The 16,141-nt window shown below is 48.6% G+C and overlaps 1 protein-coding gene across 2 annotated transcripts in view; it reads right to left on the bottom strand.

Moving 5' to 3' along the window:
• The window catches only part of CHCHD6 (coiled-coil-helix-coiled-coil-helix domain containing 6), a 250,274-nt gene that overhangs the window by 38,519 nt on the left and 195,614 nt on the right, over positions 1-16,141 (bottom strand). For both annotated transcript variants that reach the window (XM_012475813.2, XM_012475812.3), the window contains exon 6: positions 4,952-5,022. In XM_012475813.2, the coding sequence (XP_012331236.2) occupies positions 4,952-5,022 (71 nt within the window). The remainder of the gene's footprint in view (positions 1-4,951; positions 5,023-16,141) is intronic.

A 16,141-nucleotide genomic window follows, 5' to 3' on the forward strand; every position in this document is an offset into this window, starting at 1 on the left:
AGAATGTAAGGGTATCTTCAAAGAGCTTAATGAATGACTGTTATATTTTTCAAAATGAAGGTGGAAAAAGGTATTTACATACAATTAAAAATAGAGCTTTTATCAGAAAAGATACACTAAAAAAAAATAATGAAGGTCAGCCACATGCAGTGGCTCCTGCCTACAATCCCAGCACTTTGGGAGGCGGAGCAGGAGGATAGCATAAGCCAGGAGTTCAAGACCAGTCTGGACAACATAGTAAAACCCTTTCTCTACTAAAAATTTAAAAAGGTAGCTGAGTGTGATGGTGCACCTGTGGTCCTAGCTACCCAAGAGGCTGAGGCAGGAGAATCTCTTGAGTCCAGGAGGTTGAGGCTGCAGTGAACTATAATCATGGCACTGCATGGCAGCCCAGGTGACAGAGGAAGACCTTGTCTCAAAAAAAAAAAAAGAGAGAGAGAGAGAGAAAAGTAAAAAAAAAAACAAAAAAAAACAAAAAAACAAAAACAAAAAAACAACAAACCTGTAGTCAGAAAGGAAGTGTCAGAAAAAAACAACAAATCTGTAAATCATTAAAAATATAGAAAATTTGAACATGACTAACCAACTTAACCTAATTGACAATACAGGACACTACAGCTACTAACAGAATACACATTCTTTTTAAATACACATGGTCAGTTTACCAAAGCACATCATATATTGGATCATAAATCAAGTTTCAAAAATTGTCAAAGAATTTAGAGTACATTTTCTAATCACAGAGGAATTAAACAGAAACCAATTATAAAAAAGGTAACTAGAAAATTCCTAAATGTTTGGAATTAAACAATATACTCTAAGTAACCTATGAGTAAAGAAGAAATCAGAAAACTGGAAAAATTTTAACTGATTTATACTAAAAACACAATACATCAAAACTTATAGAGTGTAGCTAAAGCTGTGTTTATAGAGAAATGTATGGCCTTAAACGCATATATTAGAAGAGAAATAAAGCTTCGGAAAAGGTAATTTCACTGCCCCTAGGATCAAGTTAAAATTCCTACTATGGTTACAAAGTTCTGCATGGTCTGCTCATGCTCACTTCTTGGAGCTTCCCCTTTTTCTCTCTTCTCATTCACTACTCTCCAGCCACACTGGCCTTTTTCCAATTCCTTCAATAAGTTGAAATGCTCCTTGTCTCAGGGCCTTTGCACATACTAATCTTTCTGTTTAAAATGCTTTTCCCACCATGTGACATTCTTTCTAATTCAAACTCTTTCTTTTCACTCATTGCTACAATTAATTAACTGGGTAATTGCTTGTTGTGCAATTAATTTTAAAACATTGTTTATCATTTCCCAAATGTTATAAACTCCTTGCTGGCAGGCACTGCAGCTGTCTTGTTATTCACTGTGTCCCCAGGGCCTAGCATGGTTTCTGGCAAACAGCAGGCACTCTATACATGCGTATTAAATGAATGAATGAATACACGGACATCTAGTTTACCATCTAAGCCAAAAGTTGTTAAAAGATATTTATAGCCTTGGAAGAAAACTCCTCAATGTTATTGCTATGGGCAGTTGGCATTTATTTCTATGACATTTATGATATAATTTATAATATTTGCTAATCCAAGAAATATCTCAAAGATTTTTTTCTCTCAATGTTTAAGTTAAATAATTTCTAACTGTATACTGCTTCCTGTTTACTGTATTTGGGAATAGTGTTTTTGTAAACTCAATTTATATATCAAATCTTTTCTACTCTGTACCCAGCTAGGTGCTGTAATAAAGTGATTCAAATGACTGCCATTATTAACGGTATCTTATCCCATTCAGGCCGCTATAATAGAGTACCATAGACTGGGCAGCTTATAAACGATAGATGTTTATTCCTCACAGTTCTGGAGGCTGAGAAGTCTAAGATCAAGGCACTGGCTGATCTGATGTCTGGTGAGGGCCCATTTTCTGGTTCATAGATGGTGTCTTCTCTCTGTGTCCTCAACATGGTGGAAGAGGAAAGGGAGCTCTCTGGGGTCCCTTTCATAAGGGCATGAATCCCACTTATGGAGGCTCCACCCTCATGATCTAATCACCTTCCAAAGGCCCCCACCTCCTAATATCATCACATTGGGAGTGAGGTTTCAACATATGAATTCTGGAAAGACACAAATAGTCCATAGCAAACAGTCACACTAATATCAACAACAGCTGTTGACATCCTAGGTCTACTTTCTATGTGGAATCTTACTCAATTGTCACTTAAAGAGTGTGTCCTGTTTGTTTTGTAGGTGAGGAAACAGAGGCCTGTAGAAGTGAAGTGACTTGCTAAGGGGTGGGGCTGAGGTCTGAGCCCGGTTAGAGTCCAAAGCTCAGGCAAGCTCTGAGAGCTCCACCCTGCTGCCATCTTACGTCCAGGCAGGGCCTGCAAGGGACAGAAATGACACAAAGACAAACAAAGGAAGAGCAACCCCAGCCCGGCCACAGAACCAGCAGTGACCATGGACAAAAGGAGGAGTTATTTGACCTCTCCAGCCTCAGTTCTTTACCTGTACATGAAACTAACAAGAGTAACTATAGAGTTGAAACGCCTTGCAGAGTACTTATTGCTCAGTAAACATCAAGGAATGCTGTAAACAAACAAAACCCCACTTCTCTCAAATTAAAAATACATTCACATCCATCCCACCTTGCCTTCAGAGGATTTGAGGATGAGAAAGGCTATGACAATAAAGCCACATTTACAAAAGGAGGGGCCGGTGGGGCAGGAGTCCCCACCCTCAGGGATGGTGGGCCACTTGGCAGGTGACAAGCATTATGGTTACCGACAGAAAGCTGCCTGGCTTCTCCCCCAGTGCATCTTCTCCTTGGCAGGTGGGTCCTGGCTCCAGGTATAGAGGGAGGGGCTGCTGGCCCTCAAAGAAGCTGCTCAGGTAAGGGGAGGGGCAGCAGCTGTGGCCGGCCCATCTCCAGGGATCACATCCACGCTGTGGCTGTCACTCAGCAGCCTCTTTGATGTGGCTGCCACCACAGCTCTCCCTCTCAATGTTCTGTGATTCCAAGTATTTCTCAGCCCCAGATGAACAGGACATACTGGGGGCAGCCCTTCAGAAACAGGCCAAAAGCTGGTCATCAGTAAGGGCAGGGTGTCTGTGTGCAGGTGGCTCACACCCTGCAGGGCAGTGCAGCACCCTTCATTCCTGGATGCAGGCAGCCTTGGTGCTCACTCACTCTGCCTGTCCTTGTCTCCACCTGCCTACTGGAAAATTCTGTTCCTCCCAGGCTCCTAGTGTTGCTACAGGACTTGAAATTTCAAGATAATTGGTTTTCTTTTCTTTCTTTCTTTTTTTTTTTTTTGAGATGGAGTCTCACTCTGTTGCCCAGGCTGAAGTGCAGTGGCGTGATCTCGGCTCACTGCAACCTCTGCCTCCTAGGTTCAAGTGATTCTCCTGCCTCAGCCTCCCAAGTAGCTGGGATTACAGGTGCCTGTCACCATGCCTGGGCTAATTTTTGTATTTTTAGTAGAGACAAGGTTTTGCCATGTTGGCCAGGCTGATCCCCAACTCTTGACCTCAGGTGATCTGCCTGCCTAGGCCTCCCAAAATGCTGGGATAACAGGTGTGAGCCACCATGCCCAGCCAAATTTCAGGATAATTGTTTTTGTACCCAAACTCATTAGGAAATGGCTCTGCCACAATATGTAGTATCCCCATCAGCTTTAGGTGTTTTGTGTCAAGAATAAACCCCTACATTAAGCCTGGGCAACATGGTGAAACCCCATCTCTACAAAAAATACAAAAATTAGCTGGGTGTGGCACATGCCTGTGGTCTTAGCTACTTGGGAGGGTGAAGTGGGAGGATCACCTAAGCCCGGGAGGTCAGGCTGCAGTGAGCACGATTGAACCACTGCATTCCAGCCTGGGTCACACAGTGAGACCCTGTCTCAAAAAAAGACCCCAAACCACCCTACATTGTTCCCTGTCCTATTCTGTGCCTTTGGGTCTATGCTGACTGTACATCTGTCCCCACTGTCCTTCCAGCTTTTCACAGTTCTCTGCACAGCTGTGTTTATAAGTATCATCCAAACCTGTCTTTGACACTTCTTTCTCATGAGGCCAGATCCATTGCTCACAATTCTGTGTCCTGAGGGCTGCAAAGTGAATTGCCCCAATTCACTCTTGGGAGGGAGAGGCCTTCCCAGGGAGTGAATGGAGTTGGTGGTAGCCCCTTGCCTAATTTCTGAAGGTCTCTTAGGTCCACAGAGACCAGCTTCACACAGAGAACCCATAAGACCCGATTCCCTCTTGCAGGGATCACTTTCTGACCTTCCAGGGAACTGTACTATTGACCGAGCAGAGCCACATTGGTACTGGACACACTGTGAGCACCTCGCTGCTCCTGTGACGTCCTAGCTGAGTCCTCAATGGACAGCACAGGAGCACCACAGACAGGGGATGGAACACTGGCACTTAGGACTGTGTGACCTGAGCACCTCTGGGCCTCAGTTCCTCTGGGCATGAAGTGTGAGCCACTTGAAGCATGAGCGTGCACAGGGTGCACTGCACCTACCAGGCACAGGAAGCAGTGAGGGGGACACCTTACCCTGAAAACCTGTCCACAGTCAGAGGAGAGAGAAGCCAGTAGCACCCCTGCCCCAACTCCCTCTGGGGCCTGACAGCCAGCTCCTCAGCTAGCCACACAAAGAAAGGAGCGCCTGCTCACCAGACACCAGGCCCTGAAAATAACTCTGCAAGTCTAGCCCAGCCCCACTCCAATTTGCCAAGGAGCTAGAGACGAACTGAGTGCTAATTTGGCCAATTACAGATGACCAATGACTACCTCAGATCCAGGTGAGAGAGCTGAGGAACAGATGGTTGTGTGTGTTATTAGGGAAATTTGAAATTAGGCAGGTAGTGGCAGGTTTCAAGCCACATGTGGGAGTTTTTGCAAATTCAGGCCAAGTTTACAAAGAATAATAAACAAATTCTTACTTTATTGTGCTCTCCATCTTCGAAGCTGCCTCATGGAATTGCTGTGAAGACAGTTTATACATCTCAGCATTCTACAAGGAGAAAAACAGAACTGGTTACCAAAGACTAAAATTTCCCTCTACTCCCTCATGGGATGTAACCACATTAGAAATCGACAGATGCTAATTTCTTGACCGGCGTCAAAGCCGACTGGTGATTAATCCACAGCTTGGGTTCCAGCTCCAGCACGCACGGCCGCTGCCACGGAATCCTAGAATAACAATGGCTGCAAGTGCGTTATGAGATCCTCTAGCTCAGGGGTTGGCAAACCACGATCCACAAGTAAAATCCGGCCTGCCACCTGTTTTTGTGAATAAAGTTTTACTGGCACACAGCCACACTCATTTGTTCACGTATTGTCTGTGGCTGTTTCTGTGCTACAATGACAGAGCTGAGGAGCTGTGACAGAGATTACATGGCCTACAAAGCTTAAAATACTATCTTTAAGGAAAAATACTGCTGAGTACTGATCTGGTCCAATCCCTATTTTATAGGTAGATTCTCCTTTCCAGAGAGGTGAAGTGACTTGTCCTAGGTCACACAGCAATGGGGCAGTGTCAGGACTATAACCCAGGTGTCTGGATTCCCGGTCTGAGACACACTCTGCTGCCTACCCCAACCACCTTGCTCATCAGAACAGCAACCATCTGTCCAGAGTGTTACGGGGAGCATCCACTGGCACACACTTAATTTATCCTGAGATTACCAGGTACGTGTGTGCCTACAGACCCGGGTTTGTGGAGGGAAAGCCCAGGCCTGGGAGCAAAACACAGCTGGGTCTAAGCCCTGGTGCCACCACTGTGTGGCTTTGGGTAGGTTATGGAACTTTGCTGTGGCTCAGAGGTGAGCTGTTCCAGGCCACAAAGGCCCAGGCCCACATCCTCCTTTCTCTGTAAAGCTCCAATACCTTCGCATGTTCCGAGGGGAGACTGGCATTAACACATCTGCTAGCCACCTCCTGCTGTGCTCCAGGTAGGAGAGTGAAGCCCTCACATGGATGTGTAGACAACAGGGAGAAGGCCAGCCTTGGGCTGACTCACGCAGAAAGCAGTTTCAGAAATGAAACAACCGGAGGTGGTCCAGGGCCTGTGGTCAGACCTCCCCAGTGTGGGTGAGGAAGGCACAGCAGATGTCACATGGAGTTGGCTTGAGGTCAGACCCTTTGCAGACCCAACCACATCTACTCCTCAAAACCTCACACAGACACTTTGGGAGGCCAAGGTAGGTGGATCACCTGAGGTCAGGAGTTCAAGACCAGCCTGGCCAACATGGTGAAACACCGTCTTTACTAAAAATATGAGAAAAAAAAATCCGCTGAGGGTGGTGGCAGGTGCCTGTAATCCCATCTATTTGGGAGGCTGAGGCATGAGAATCACTTGAATCCAGGAGGTGGAGGTTGTTGTGAGCCAAGATCGTGCCACTGCACTTCAGCCTGGGTGACAAGAGCAAAACTCAGTCTCCAAAAAAAAGCCTCATATGGGCAGCGTGATTATCCCCATTCTACAGATGAGCAAACAGGAGATTCAGGCCTCAGGTACCTTCTGTAGGCACGGATCAGTCAGCCCCTGAAACAAGCTTGCATGGCAGTGAAGGGACTGCAAAGCCACAGAGCTGCATTGCCTCACACATTTGCAGGCAGTCCAGTATTCACCAGCACTGCCTGTCCCGGGAGAGTGGGTAGGGACAGAGACATAACAACTTCGGGCCTCCCTCACACTCCATGCAGACAGCCTTATGCCACAGCCTGGGTGGGGATTGTTTAGCTCTGTCTGAAGCTCCCCTTCATGAGACCTCACCAGGAGATGCCACGGACCAGAGACCCACATTTAGCTCTCTCTGCCCGCTAGGCATACAGCTAGCCTGGCTGAAGCTGGACAGACGTGAAGTGAGAGGTGCACAGAAGCAGAGCTACCCAAGGAAAGCATTTCCTGTGCACCATGGACCCCCTCAGCCTTCTGCAGGGAAGGTAACTGAGGCAGGGATACAGCCCTGCCTCTAAGGCCACCGGGCATGGAAGACAGGTCCAGATGGAAACCAGATGGAAGCCCGCTGCTCCAGTCCTCACCCCAAGGACTCACCTGCTACACTGTGGCCTCAGAGAAGTGCTGACTGGGAGGCAAATATGGAAGGGGAGCCCCTGGGGAAGAGCTCCTGGCTCATATGATGAGGAAGATCCACCAGGTGCTGGCATTCTGCCCTGGGCTGGGCCGGGGGAGTCAGGGAGGCCTGGGGGCCACTTCTGGGCCTTTCACCCTCCACTGCCCAGTGAGCTTAGGCAAGTCACCTCACCGCTCCTCACCTCTGAGCCAAGGAGGTAACGAATGCCTCCCTCTACGGCTACCAGGAATGCCAGATGGGAAATGCCAATCCTCCCGGCACACAGCAGGCACAAAGTAAACACAGGTTTTCCTTCCATCACAGCCAGCCGCTGCCAAAATGTCCTGCAAGAGGGCTCCAGTGTTCTCTCTAGAGCCCTCACATTCAAATGGGAGATTATGTCTTTGCCTCAACCAGTCCAGTATTCACCAGCACTGCCTGTCCCGGGCGAGGGGGTAGGGATAGAGACATAACAACTTCGGGCCTCCCTCCCACTCCATGCAGACGCCCTTCCACCACAGCCTGGGTGGGGATTGTTTAGCTCCGTCTGAAGCTCCCCTTCATGAGACCTCACAAGGAGATGGCAGGGACCGCAGACCCACATTTTGATTTTTGCTTTGGCATATGCTGGCAGTGTTCTTTGGGTAAGTCACTTCTCTTAACAGCAACACAGGGTACCACCCAGCTTGCAGGTGGCGGAGAGTAAGCGTGGCACACAGCAGCCGCCTCAGCCCACCACAGCCACTGAATTTTCCAAAGCTAAAATGTGCCTCATCCTAAGCCCCACCTCCCCATTCATCCTGGCCCACTTCCTTTCCCACAAAACAACCTCATGGCTCAGACCTTTTCTTTGAGTCAAATCCCTCTTCCTGTGGCTATGCCACAGGGCTCCTGAGTGTCAGGTCACTGTCCTGCAGGCCCAGGCACCTGTTGCTGACCCTCTCAGAGCGCAAATCCCTGGCCTGGGCCCAGCCTGCTGTGGGCTTCAGGAGACACTCAGAGCCTGTGCTCAAGATGCCATACTGCTTGGAACAGCCTGGCCCTGGTGAATTTGGACAGTACTTGGGTTTGATTGCAAGCTCACTTTGAACATGTGGTCAACTTGATTTGTCACAGGAAGTACCCACAGGCCAAGAAGTGGCGGTGATTACCCCGCTGCAGCTTCCTCTATTGTTTCTCAGAATGACTCAGAGAAATTCCCCGTCCTGTCCTGTCTTGACCCGCCTACCCACCTCATCTAATCTGCCGGAGCAGACCTACAGGGACGGATGTCCTCACAACTGCGGCTCCCTTGGCACTCAAAGGTCTCCGGTCCACAACTTGGAGTACTGAGCCGGCTTCCTGTGTTCAGAAAGTTGCTCATCCACCAGGCCTTTCCAAGGCTGCTGGAGTGGACCCAGACTCCCTCTTCTGGGAAGGGCAGGGCACTCTGTTGGACTCTCAGCCAATCACCAGGTCAGGGCTTCTAGAAGGACTTGGCACCACCGACATGCGTACTGAGAACCTGCCAAGTACCAGAGGGTTCTGAGACAAGTGCGGCTTGCTCCCTGGCCTTGGGGAGCTCTGAGATGATGGCATCATAATTACAATGGGACACTCAGCCAGTCATCCCAGGTGCTGTGGGGCACAGGTTATGTGTGAAAGGATAGCCTGGCAGAAACCATGGGTCAGACTGACTTTCTGGGAGCCAGTACCTGAACTGAGGTTTAATCTTTTTTATTTACACTAAACAATGTTTTTGAAAAATACTTACATATGGTTTTAAAAAACAAAAGTGGAATGCGTGGAGGGTGTGCGGTGAACAGTGAGCCTCTGGGCTGGCCTGGACTCAGCCCTGTCCCTACTCCTCTGTGTACCCCGTCCCATGGGTGAGGTGCTGTGCGTGCATGGGCACATGTGTGAGCAAGCACACATGTGTGCCCCACTTGTTCCTGACACTCACTGGATCGCAGCAGACACAATGTGCCACACCTCATCTTTCCACTGATCCTTAGAGACCTCACCCACTCCTCCGGCTGACCAGCACTCAGTAGTAGGGATGAATACTCTGTAGTGTCATCCCTTGAGTATCACTCACGCAGCTCCCCATCCTTGTACAGAGGTCATTTCTAGTCTTCTACTACTATAAACAACGCTAAGAGGAACATCTTGGTATCTAGAACTTTGTGCATAAGTGTATCTGTAGGGAACATTCTAGAAGTCAAATTCTTGGGTCAAAGGGTGTTTCCATTTTAATGAATTTTAAAGGATGAGCAGAAATGAGCCAAATGAGAGGGAGGTCTCCTGAACACAGGCAGCAGCGCGAGGAGCCTGGGGGCTGCCACAGGGCTGTGCATAGGGCAAGAGAAGCTACTACTGTTGCAGAGGCATGAGGCAATGGCCGGGAGGAGATGTGGATGATGCCAGCTGCAGGCTCAAAAGCTTGGACTGCACCCCATGGGCAATGAGGGTGGAGAAGGCTTTCCTTTTTCAGGGAGTGGCAGGGAAGATTTGCGTGGTTTTGTTTTGAGGCAGGGCCTCACTCCTGGCTGGAGTGCAGTGGTGTGATAGTACAGTGGTGTGATAGCAGCTCACGCTAACCTTGACCGCCAGACTCAAGCTATCCTTTCACCTCAGAGCCACCCGAGTAGCTGAGACCACAGACATGTGCCACACTGCCCAGCTAATTTTTCTATTTTTTTGTAGAGAGGGGTTTTGCCATGTTGGCCAGGCTGATCTCGAACTCCTGAGCTCAAGTGATCCACCTGCCTTAGCCTCCCAATTTGTTGGGATTATAGGTATGAGCCACCATGCCCAGCTGATTTGTGTTTTTAAAAGACCATCTGGCAGCTGTCTGTATGTTATCGTCCAGCTCTCCCCGGCTAGGCCGTTGGTTCTAGAGAGCTCCTGGAACCCTGCAGCACAGTGCCTGGGAAGGCAGCATGGCAGTGCCTGTAAAGGAGCCCTGCCGCCCACTGAGGAGACACTGGGAAACCTCTCTGAAGTGCACTGTACTGAATTCTCACACATTAATTGGCACCCAATGACCAGGGACTATTATTTCTGGGCGATTTTCTTTCCCGTTGGACTCTTCAGTTTCCCAAATTTGCAGTCTTTTCCTCTGCCCTGTAAACAGCTGCCCTTCCTCCTCCTTCAGCCACCCTACATGTACATCTGAAAGCAGGAGGCCTGACCTCCATTAATTAAATCTGCCATTAAAAATTAAATAACATGAGTAAGAAGGTGTGAGTGTTATCTCCATGGGTTTCGAAAGTCGCAGTGTTTCTTCAATTACTTCCCAAGCAGTTTTCATATTTCATACTGTCTGATTTCTCCAAGGGCCTGGATCTGCGAGATCAAAAGCGAGGGTGAGGGTGAGGGAAGCATGGTGAGGAAGCTGGGGAGGGGAAGACGGCAAAATATGTCTGAGCAGAAGAGATCACCCAGCAGCCCCTGCTCCAAAGCCAGAGGTCTGAGGTGAATCCCTGTAAGTATAGAGCAGCATAGGACCAGTGCGCTAAGGTGTGTGCAAACACGGATGTGAAGACAACAGAGTCTAATCTGTGGACCTTGGGGAGAGCAACTTTTGGACTGGAGCCCTGAAAGACACCCTCCACCCAGCCCCCGGGTTAAGAGCAGTCATTCACAGCCTATGGTGTGCACAGGCTGTGCTGGGCGCCACGGGAGAGAAGGAGCCTAAGAAGGTCACAGCACTTGAGGATTTACATCTAATAGCAAAGAAAGAACCAAGGCCTCAGGAGCATTCCAAGAACAGAGCGGCAGCACGGGGCAGCGGCAACGTGCACGCACCGTGCTCAGACAGCCTGTGCACAGTCAGGACCCACCTCTTTCGGGTGGGTAACCACAGGCAAGGGTCAAGACCTCTGGGTCTGTTTCTTCAGCTTCTTATCTGTAAAATGACAATGACAGAACCTCCTTTCTGCAGTTTTGTGGGAATCAAATGATAATACATTTAAGTGCTTAGAACAGTGCCTCGCACAGAGTAAATATTCAATACATGTTTTAATAATTAAACATCTCCTACCCAAATGCATAAATACCAGCCAAGTATACTATATATTTAGAAGAGACATCTGAGAGTCTTGGAAGAGTGGGGTCTCCCAGGGGATGTAAACTCCACACAGATAGGGACTTTAGCTTGTTTTGTTCACTGACCTATCCCCAGAGCCTGTAACAGTGCCTGGCAGACAGGAGGCTCTTAATATAAAGGTGAGTAAATGGAAATAGGGGTCAGAACCACTAGAGTAGATCCGAAAAGATGATCCAACTTGAGAATATCTGAAAAGATAATCAGGACCTAGTCATTTACAGAGTCAATCAAGAAAGTTTGCTGACTCCCACTACTCCCACTCTGTACCAGGCCCTGCTCTAGGGGAGCTGACAGGCTGGTATGGAAACCAGCTAGGGGTAGCACAGAATACGACCAAAGCACAGAGGAGGCCAAGGGTGGGGCCAGGAGGGGTTGGAGGGAGTGAGAATCAGGAACCTGGATCCTTTCCCATGAAGTGAGAACATTTCTCCAAATGCTTTGGGAGAATGCAGGAGCCCACAGCCACTGACTGTGCTCCGCATCCACTAGCAATGTATTCAAAACTCCAATTAAACAAGGATATGTCCACTCACAAGGTGCAACAGCCCTCCTCAGGCTAGGCGCTGAAGCAGAGTCTTTCCAACAGGTCAATTTCTGGCAAGCTGAAAGCAGTTATTTCAAGGTAAGAATTACTGCTCCTTAGACAGATGAAGAAACCAAGGTTCAGCAAGGCAAAGGGTACTACTCTGGGAGTCAAAAGTTCAAGCTAAACAGCAGGATCTGAGGACAGGGCTGGTGGCTTTCCACACAGTGTCAAGCCTTCCATTCTACCCAGCTGTCCCTTGGGAAGAAAGATAACAAACCAAAGGCCATACAGATGCCAGCACACGGTTCCATGTAGAAAAATGTGCAGCTCAGGATCCTGCTGCCCAGGGCAGGGGAGAGATTCCCAGCAAAATTAGTGCAGGCTGGAAAAGGGCCAAGGATTGACGGTGCAAGCTAATCCCAGAAATCTGAGAGGAACAGATTGAAGACAGGAGAGCCCTATGCCAAGATGCTATCAACATGGCCAAATGCTGGTCATCTGGGGAGATTTGGAACTCACCAGCCTAATTATCCAAAGCTTCTCAAAATTCACAGGAACATTATATTTTAAGGGAAGTGAAGAAAATTAACATATTCAGGATTTGGAGAAAGAGCTTCTGATGTGAAAATGGTAAAAACCACAAATGAGTGAGAAATGAACACAAGTCTTTTAAAAAAGGTCCAAATAATCAATATAAAACATGAAAAGCTCAGGACATGCAGTGAGCTACACAGCCAATGAATGAATGAATGAGAATTTTAATTTTGTTAAGTGGCTGCACATCTGGTTCTTGGCAAACTTACTAGTTGGCTATGCCCTACTGTGCTGTCATCTGGAGAGGGAGACCCCTCTTTCCTGACTTGCTCTTCACTTACCCAAAACAAGCGTGCACAGACCACAATCTACCTGAGATTGTGATCCTCCCAAGTCTCACAACGCAGGCATCTACATTTTTCTACTCTTCCAACATTCTTCATTCCTGACTTCAGCTCCTGTCCCTGCTGTGACCTCCTGGCTTAGCCCCTTCCTAGCCTCCTATTTAGCTCTTTCTGAACTTTGCTTCCTTTCTATTCAGTGTGGACCCCAGTATCAGTAGCTCCCATCGCAACCCACTCAGACCCCAGTTCCTACTTCCAAGTGCAATGACTGCAACTGCCCTGCCAAGATCCCAACCCACCGACCCCTCCAACTATCCAAACTGCCCACCTTCTCTGCCCAAGGTGGAGGAGACCCTGAAGAGATTCAAAGATCTGCCCTGACTAGAGTCAATGCAAAGTCAGCTCAGCTGAACCTTCCATGCAACTTATAATTCCGAGACTCTAGGTTGGAGTCTTTTTCCATTCCCCTTCTTAGCTATCTCAACTTTTACCTGTTACCCTGGCCCAGAATTCCCACTGTCAGATCACAGTGTTTCCACCTGAGAGAAAACAGCAGCTGCTGCTGGGCATACATACCCCCAGCACTTTCCACCAGGGCCAGGCATGCCTCTGCCCACACCCATGACCCCTGTACCCATGACCCCCGTACCCTCAGAAGAGATGGCCACCAGCCATCTGGGTTCTTTGTTCCAGCATCTGTTGTGACATGGATGATGATTCCCCCTTCCCTGAACTTGCTTCTTCATTGGTCCAGGGAGAAAAACACCTACCTAGCTTTCATGGGTGCTGAGGATCCAGTGAATAATAAACACAGACAGGCTAAGTGCAGCAGGAACCAAGAGAGGTGAAGTCCTTGCCTTCACAGAGCTAACACTCTGGATATGGAGGGGAAAAAACAAAACCACAGCAGGCTAAATAACGTGAAAAGGAACAACAAGATGGGGGTATTGTTTTAAATGGTTGGTTAGGGAAGGCTCCCCCCTCCCCCAACCCAGGCTGACACTGGGCAGAAGTCTGAATGATGTGAACGAGAGAAGTAAGTAAAGGTCTGGGGTGAGACTATGCCCGGCAGGAGGCAGCAAGATGAGCACAGTCAGAAGGTTTTGGAGGGCGTGAAGCACAGATGCAGGGAGGGCCAGCAGGGTTGGACTTCACACCGCAGAGCCTGTTTCAGAGTTGGTAGGGAGCTACTGGAGGGCTTAATCAGGGAAAGGACCCCATCTGATGTCCATTCTGGAAGGACTGCTGGCTGCTGTGTAATGGTGTCAACTGGGAAGAAAGTGGAAGCAGCTGTCAGCCTGGAGGCCTGGAGGCTGCTGCAGTGGCCCAGAGACATGGGTCATTCGCTGAGGGAGTGTGGAACACTGTCTCCACCAGCGGCAGTTCCAAATGAGACAACACCATAGGCTGGGACCCACTGAGTTTGAAAGGTAGAGGAGACAATGAGTGGGGAAGTCAAGACCGCAGCTGGAGTGTGAGTGAGGTGCTAAGGAATGACTGGAGTCTAAGACGCAGATATGACGGTGTCTATGCAGCCTTCCATTCTGGAAGGCTTGGCCCTCCTCAGAACTGTGCTCCATCAATGATCTGATCCCACTCACATTTCCTCTTTCCCTCTGTCAGTTATTCTGCTTCCAGAACTCTCCCATTACATGCCATCGTCTCTTGATTCTCGCATCATGTCCCTGCTTCCTGCTGTTCTTGAACTGGTGAACACCACTAGCTATCCAGCTTCTGGAGGGCTACCTGTCATTCGCCATTGCTTCCTATCCCATGGGTCCCTATCTCAGGCTGCAACTAAGTTCAGAGAACCCCATCTCCTGCTTGTCACCTGAATCCTTCCCTTTCTGTTTACTGCCACTGCTTTCATTCAGTCTTTATTATCTTATGAGCGGACGAACACAAGGACACGCATCACACACCATCCATACTGGCCGCTCTACTGCTGCATCCAGGCCTGCGGCTATAGGGACAGCCCTCCTCTACAGCTCGCAGCTGAGAACATGCAGTTGCCCCTGCCTGTAGGATGGCATCCATGACGCCCCTTGTGAGATCTGGCCCTCTCTAGTAAGCAATCTTGGCACTGTCCCAGCAGGCGCTGCACTTCCCCTGCAATGCCTTGCTGTTTCTAAGCCTCCGTTATATTCTAGATGCTCCTTCCTCTGCTCATTCTTCCCCGTCTACCTGAGAAACTCCTGTTCAAGCTTTGAGACCCAACAACAAGGTCATCTCTGCTGAACAATGTCATTCCTCTCCTAGGCAAAACTAATCATTCCCTTCCCAGTATGCTATACCAAGACACTTTTCAGCGGCATTTCCCACTGTGCACTGCAATCATCTGCTGACATGCCTGTCTCCCTGGCTTAGACTGGGACCTGCTTGGGCTCAGAGTCATTTCTTTGCCTTGATCACTTAATGCTTGGCCGACCCCGGGTCTGAGAGATGCCTGCTTGAAGTATGAATGAAGGCGCTATTTCTCAGCTCATTCTGGATGTGAGACATTCCAGACTGCTCTGCCCTCATCACCTCTAGCCTAAGGTAGTCAAATCCACTGCTCCCGCCCATGGCCTAGTCTCCTGGAAGCAGCAGGAGCGATAAAAGCCCATGCCTCATCACCTCGCATCCTAGCTCAAGCCCATTCTCTCGTCCTCCAGGGCACCCCACCCTTCCCCTTCTAGGCACCTCTCATTCTAGGACATCTATTCCATGTCCTATTTCTTAACACAGCTGGCTGGCTGCCATCTAAACCTTGCTATAGTATGAACTGCTAATTAGAGTGTTAGTGACAGTGGCTTTAGGTGATACCCTCCCAGAAGTACTTGCATTTGTGAGAAAGCAGAGAAAAGATCCCTCTATGTCATTCTCTCTCTGTTGGTGCCATAATGCGGAGTCTGAGGCATAGAGCCGTGTGTTCTAGACCACACCTCTTCTGCGTCTGTGGCTGAGTCTATCATTTCAGTCACTACTGGGGTGTGCATATCCTGCTGCTGTATGCAGTTGTGTGTGTGTATATGCATACATATACACATACGCACACACACAGATTTTGCAAAGAGTAAAGCAACAGATAAGCGTAAAGCTGTGTTCATTAGCAATAGCTGCACAGGCTTTTTAACAATGTGATTCACACTGAATACTAAACATCAGCTATTGGGCTTTGGGGAAGTACTGAGCGTCATCCCAGAGCTCTTTCTCACTAAGAGTGGCCAAGACAGGTGTTTGGGTGGGAATGATCCACCACTTTTGTGGACCTTGGCAGGGGAGTCCCAGAGAAGACACACACAAGGGGCTTTAGCCTATAGTTTTCTGGAAAGGGCACACACAGGAATTTTTGAAGACTGCGGGGCTAGCCAAATGTACCCAGCAATTTGTAAGAGAAGGGGTTAAGCAGGGGTGAGAAGCAGCTCTGTGGTGCTGTCCCTGTAGGAGAATGAAGGAAGGGTTTGTGTTTTAGAAGAAGACACCAGAAAAACAGTATTCAGATGAATGGGATTATTCAAGAGAAACTTCATGGAAGAAATGCCTGATGAACACTTAAAAGCAAAAGATCATTTAAAGTG

This window comes from Aotus nancymaae, unplaced genomic scaffold (assembly GCF_030222135.1).
Source record: "Aotus nancymaae isolate 86718 unplaced genomic scaffold, 86718_ANA_hifiasm-v0.15.2.pri h1tg000046l, whole genome shotgun sequence".
Classification (NCBI taxonomy): domain Eukaryota; kingdom Metazoa; phylum Chordata; class Mammalia; order Primates; family Aotidae; genus Aotus; species Aotus nancymaae.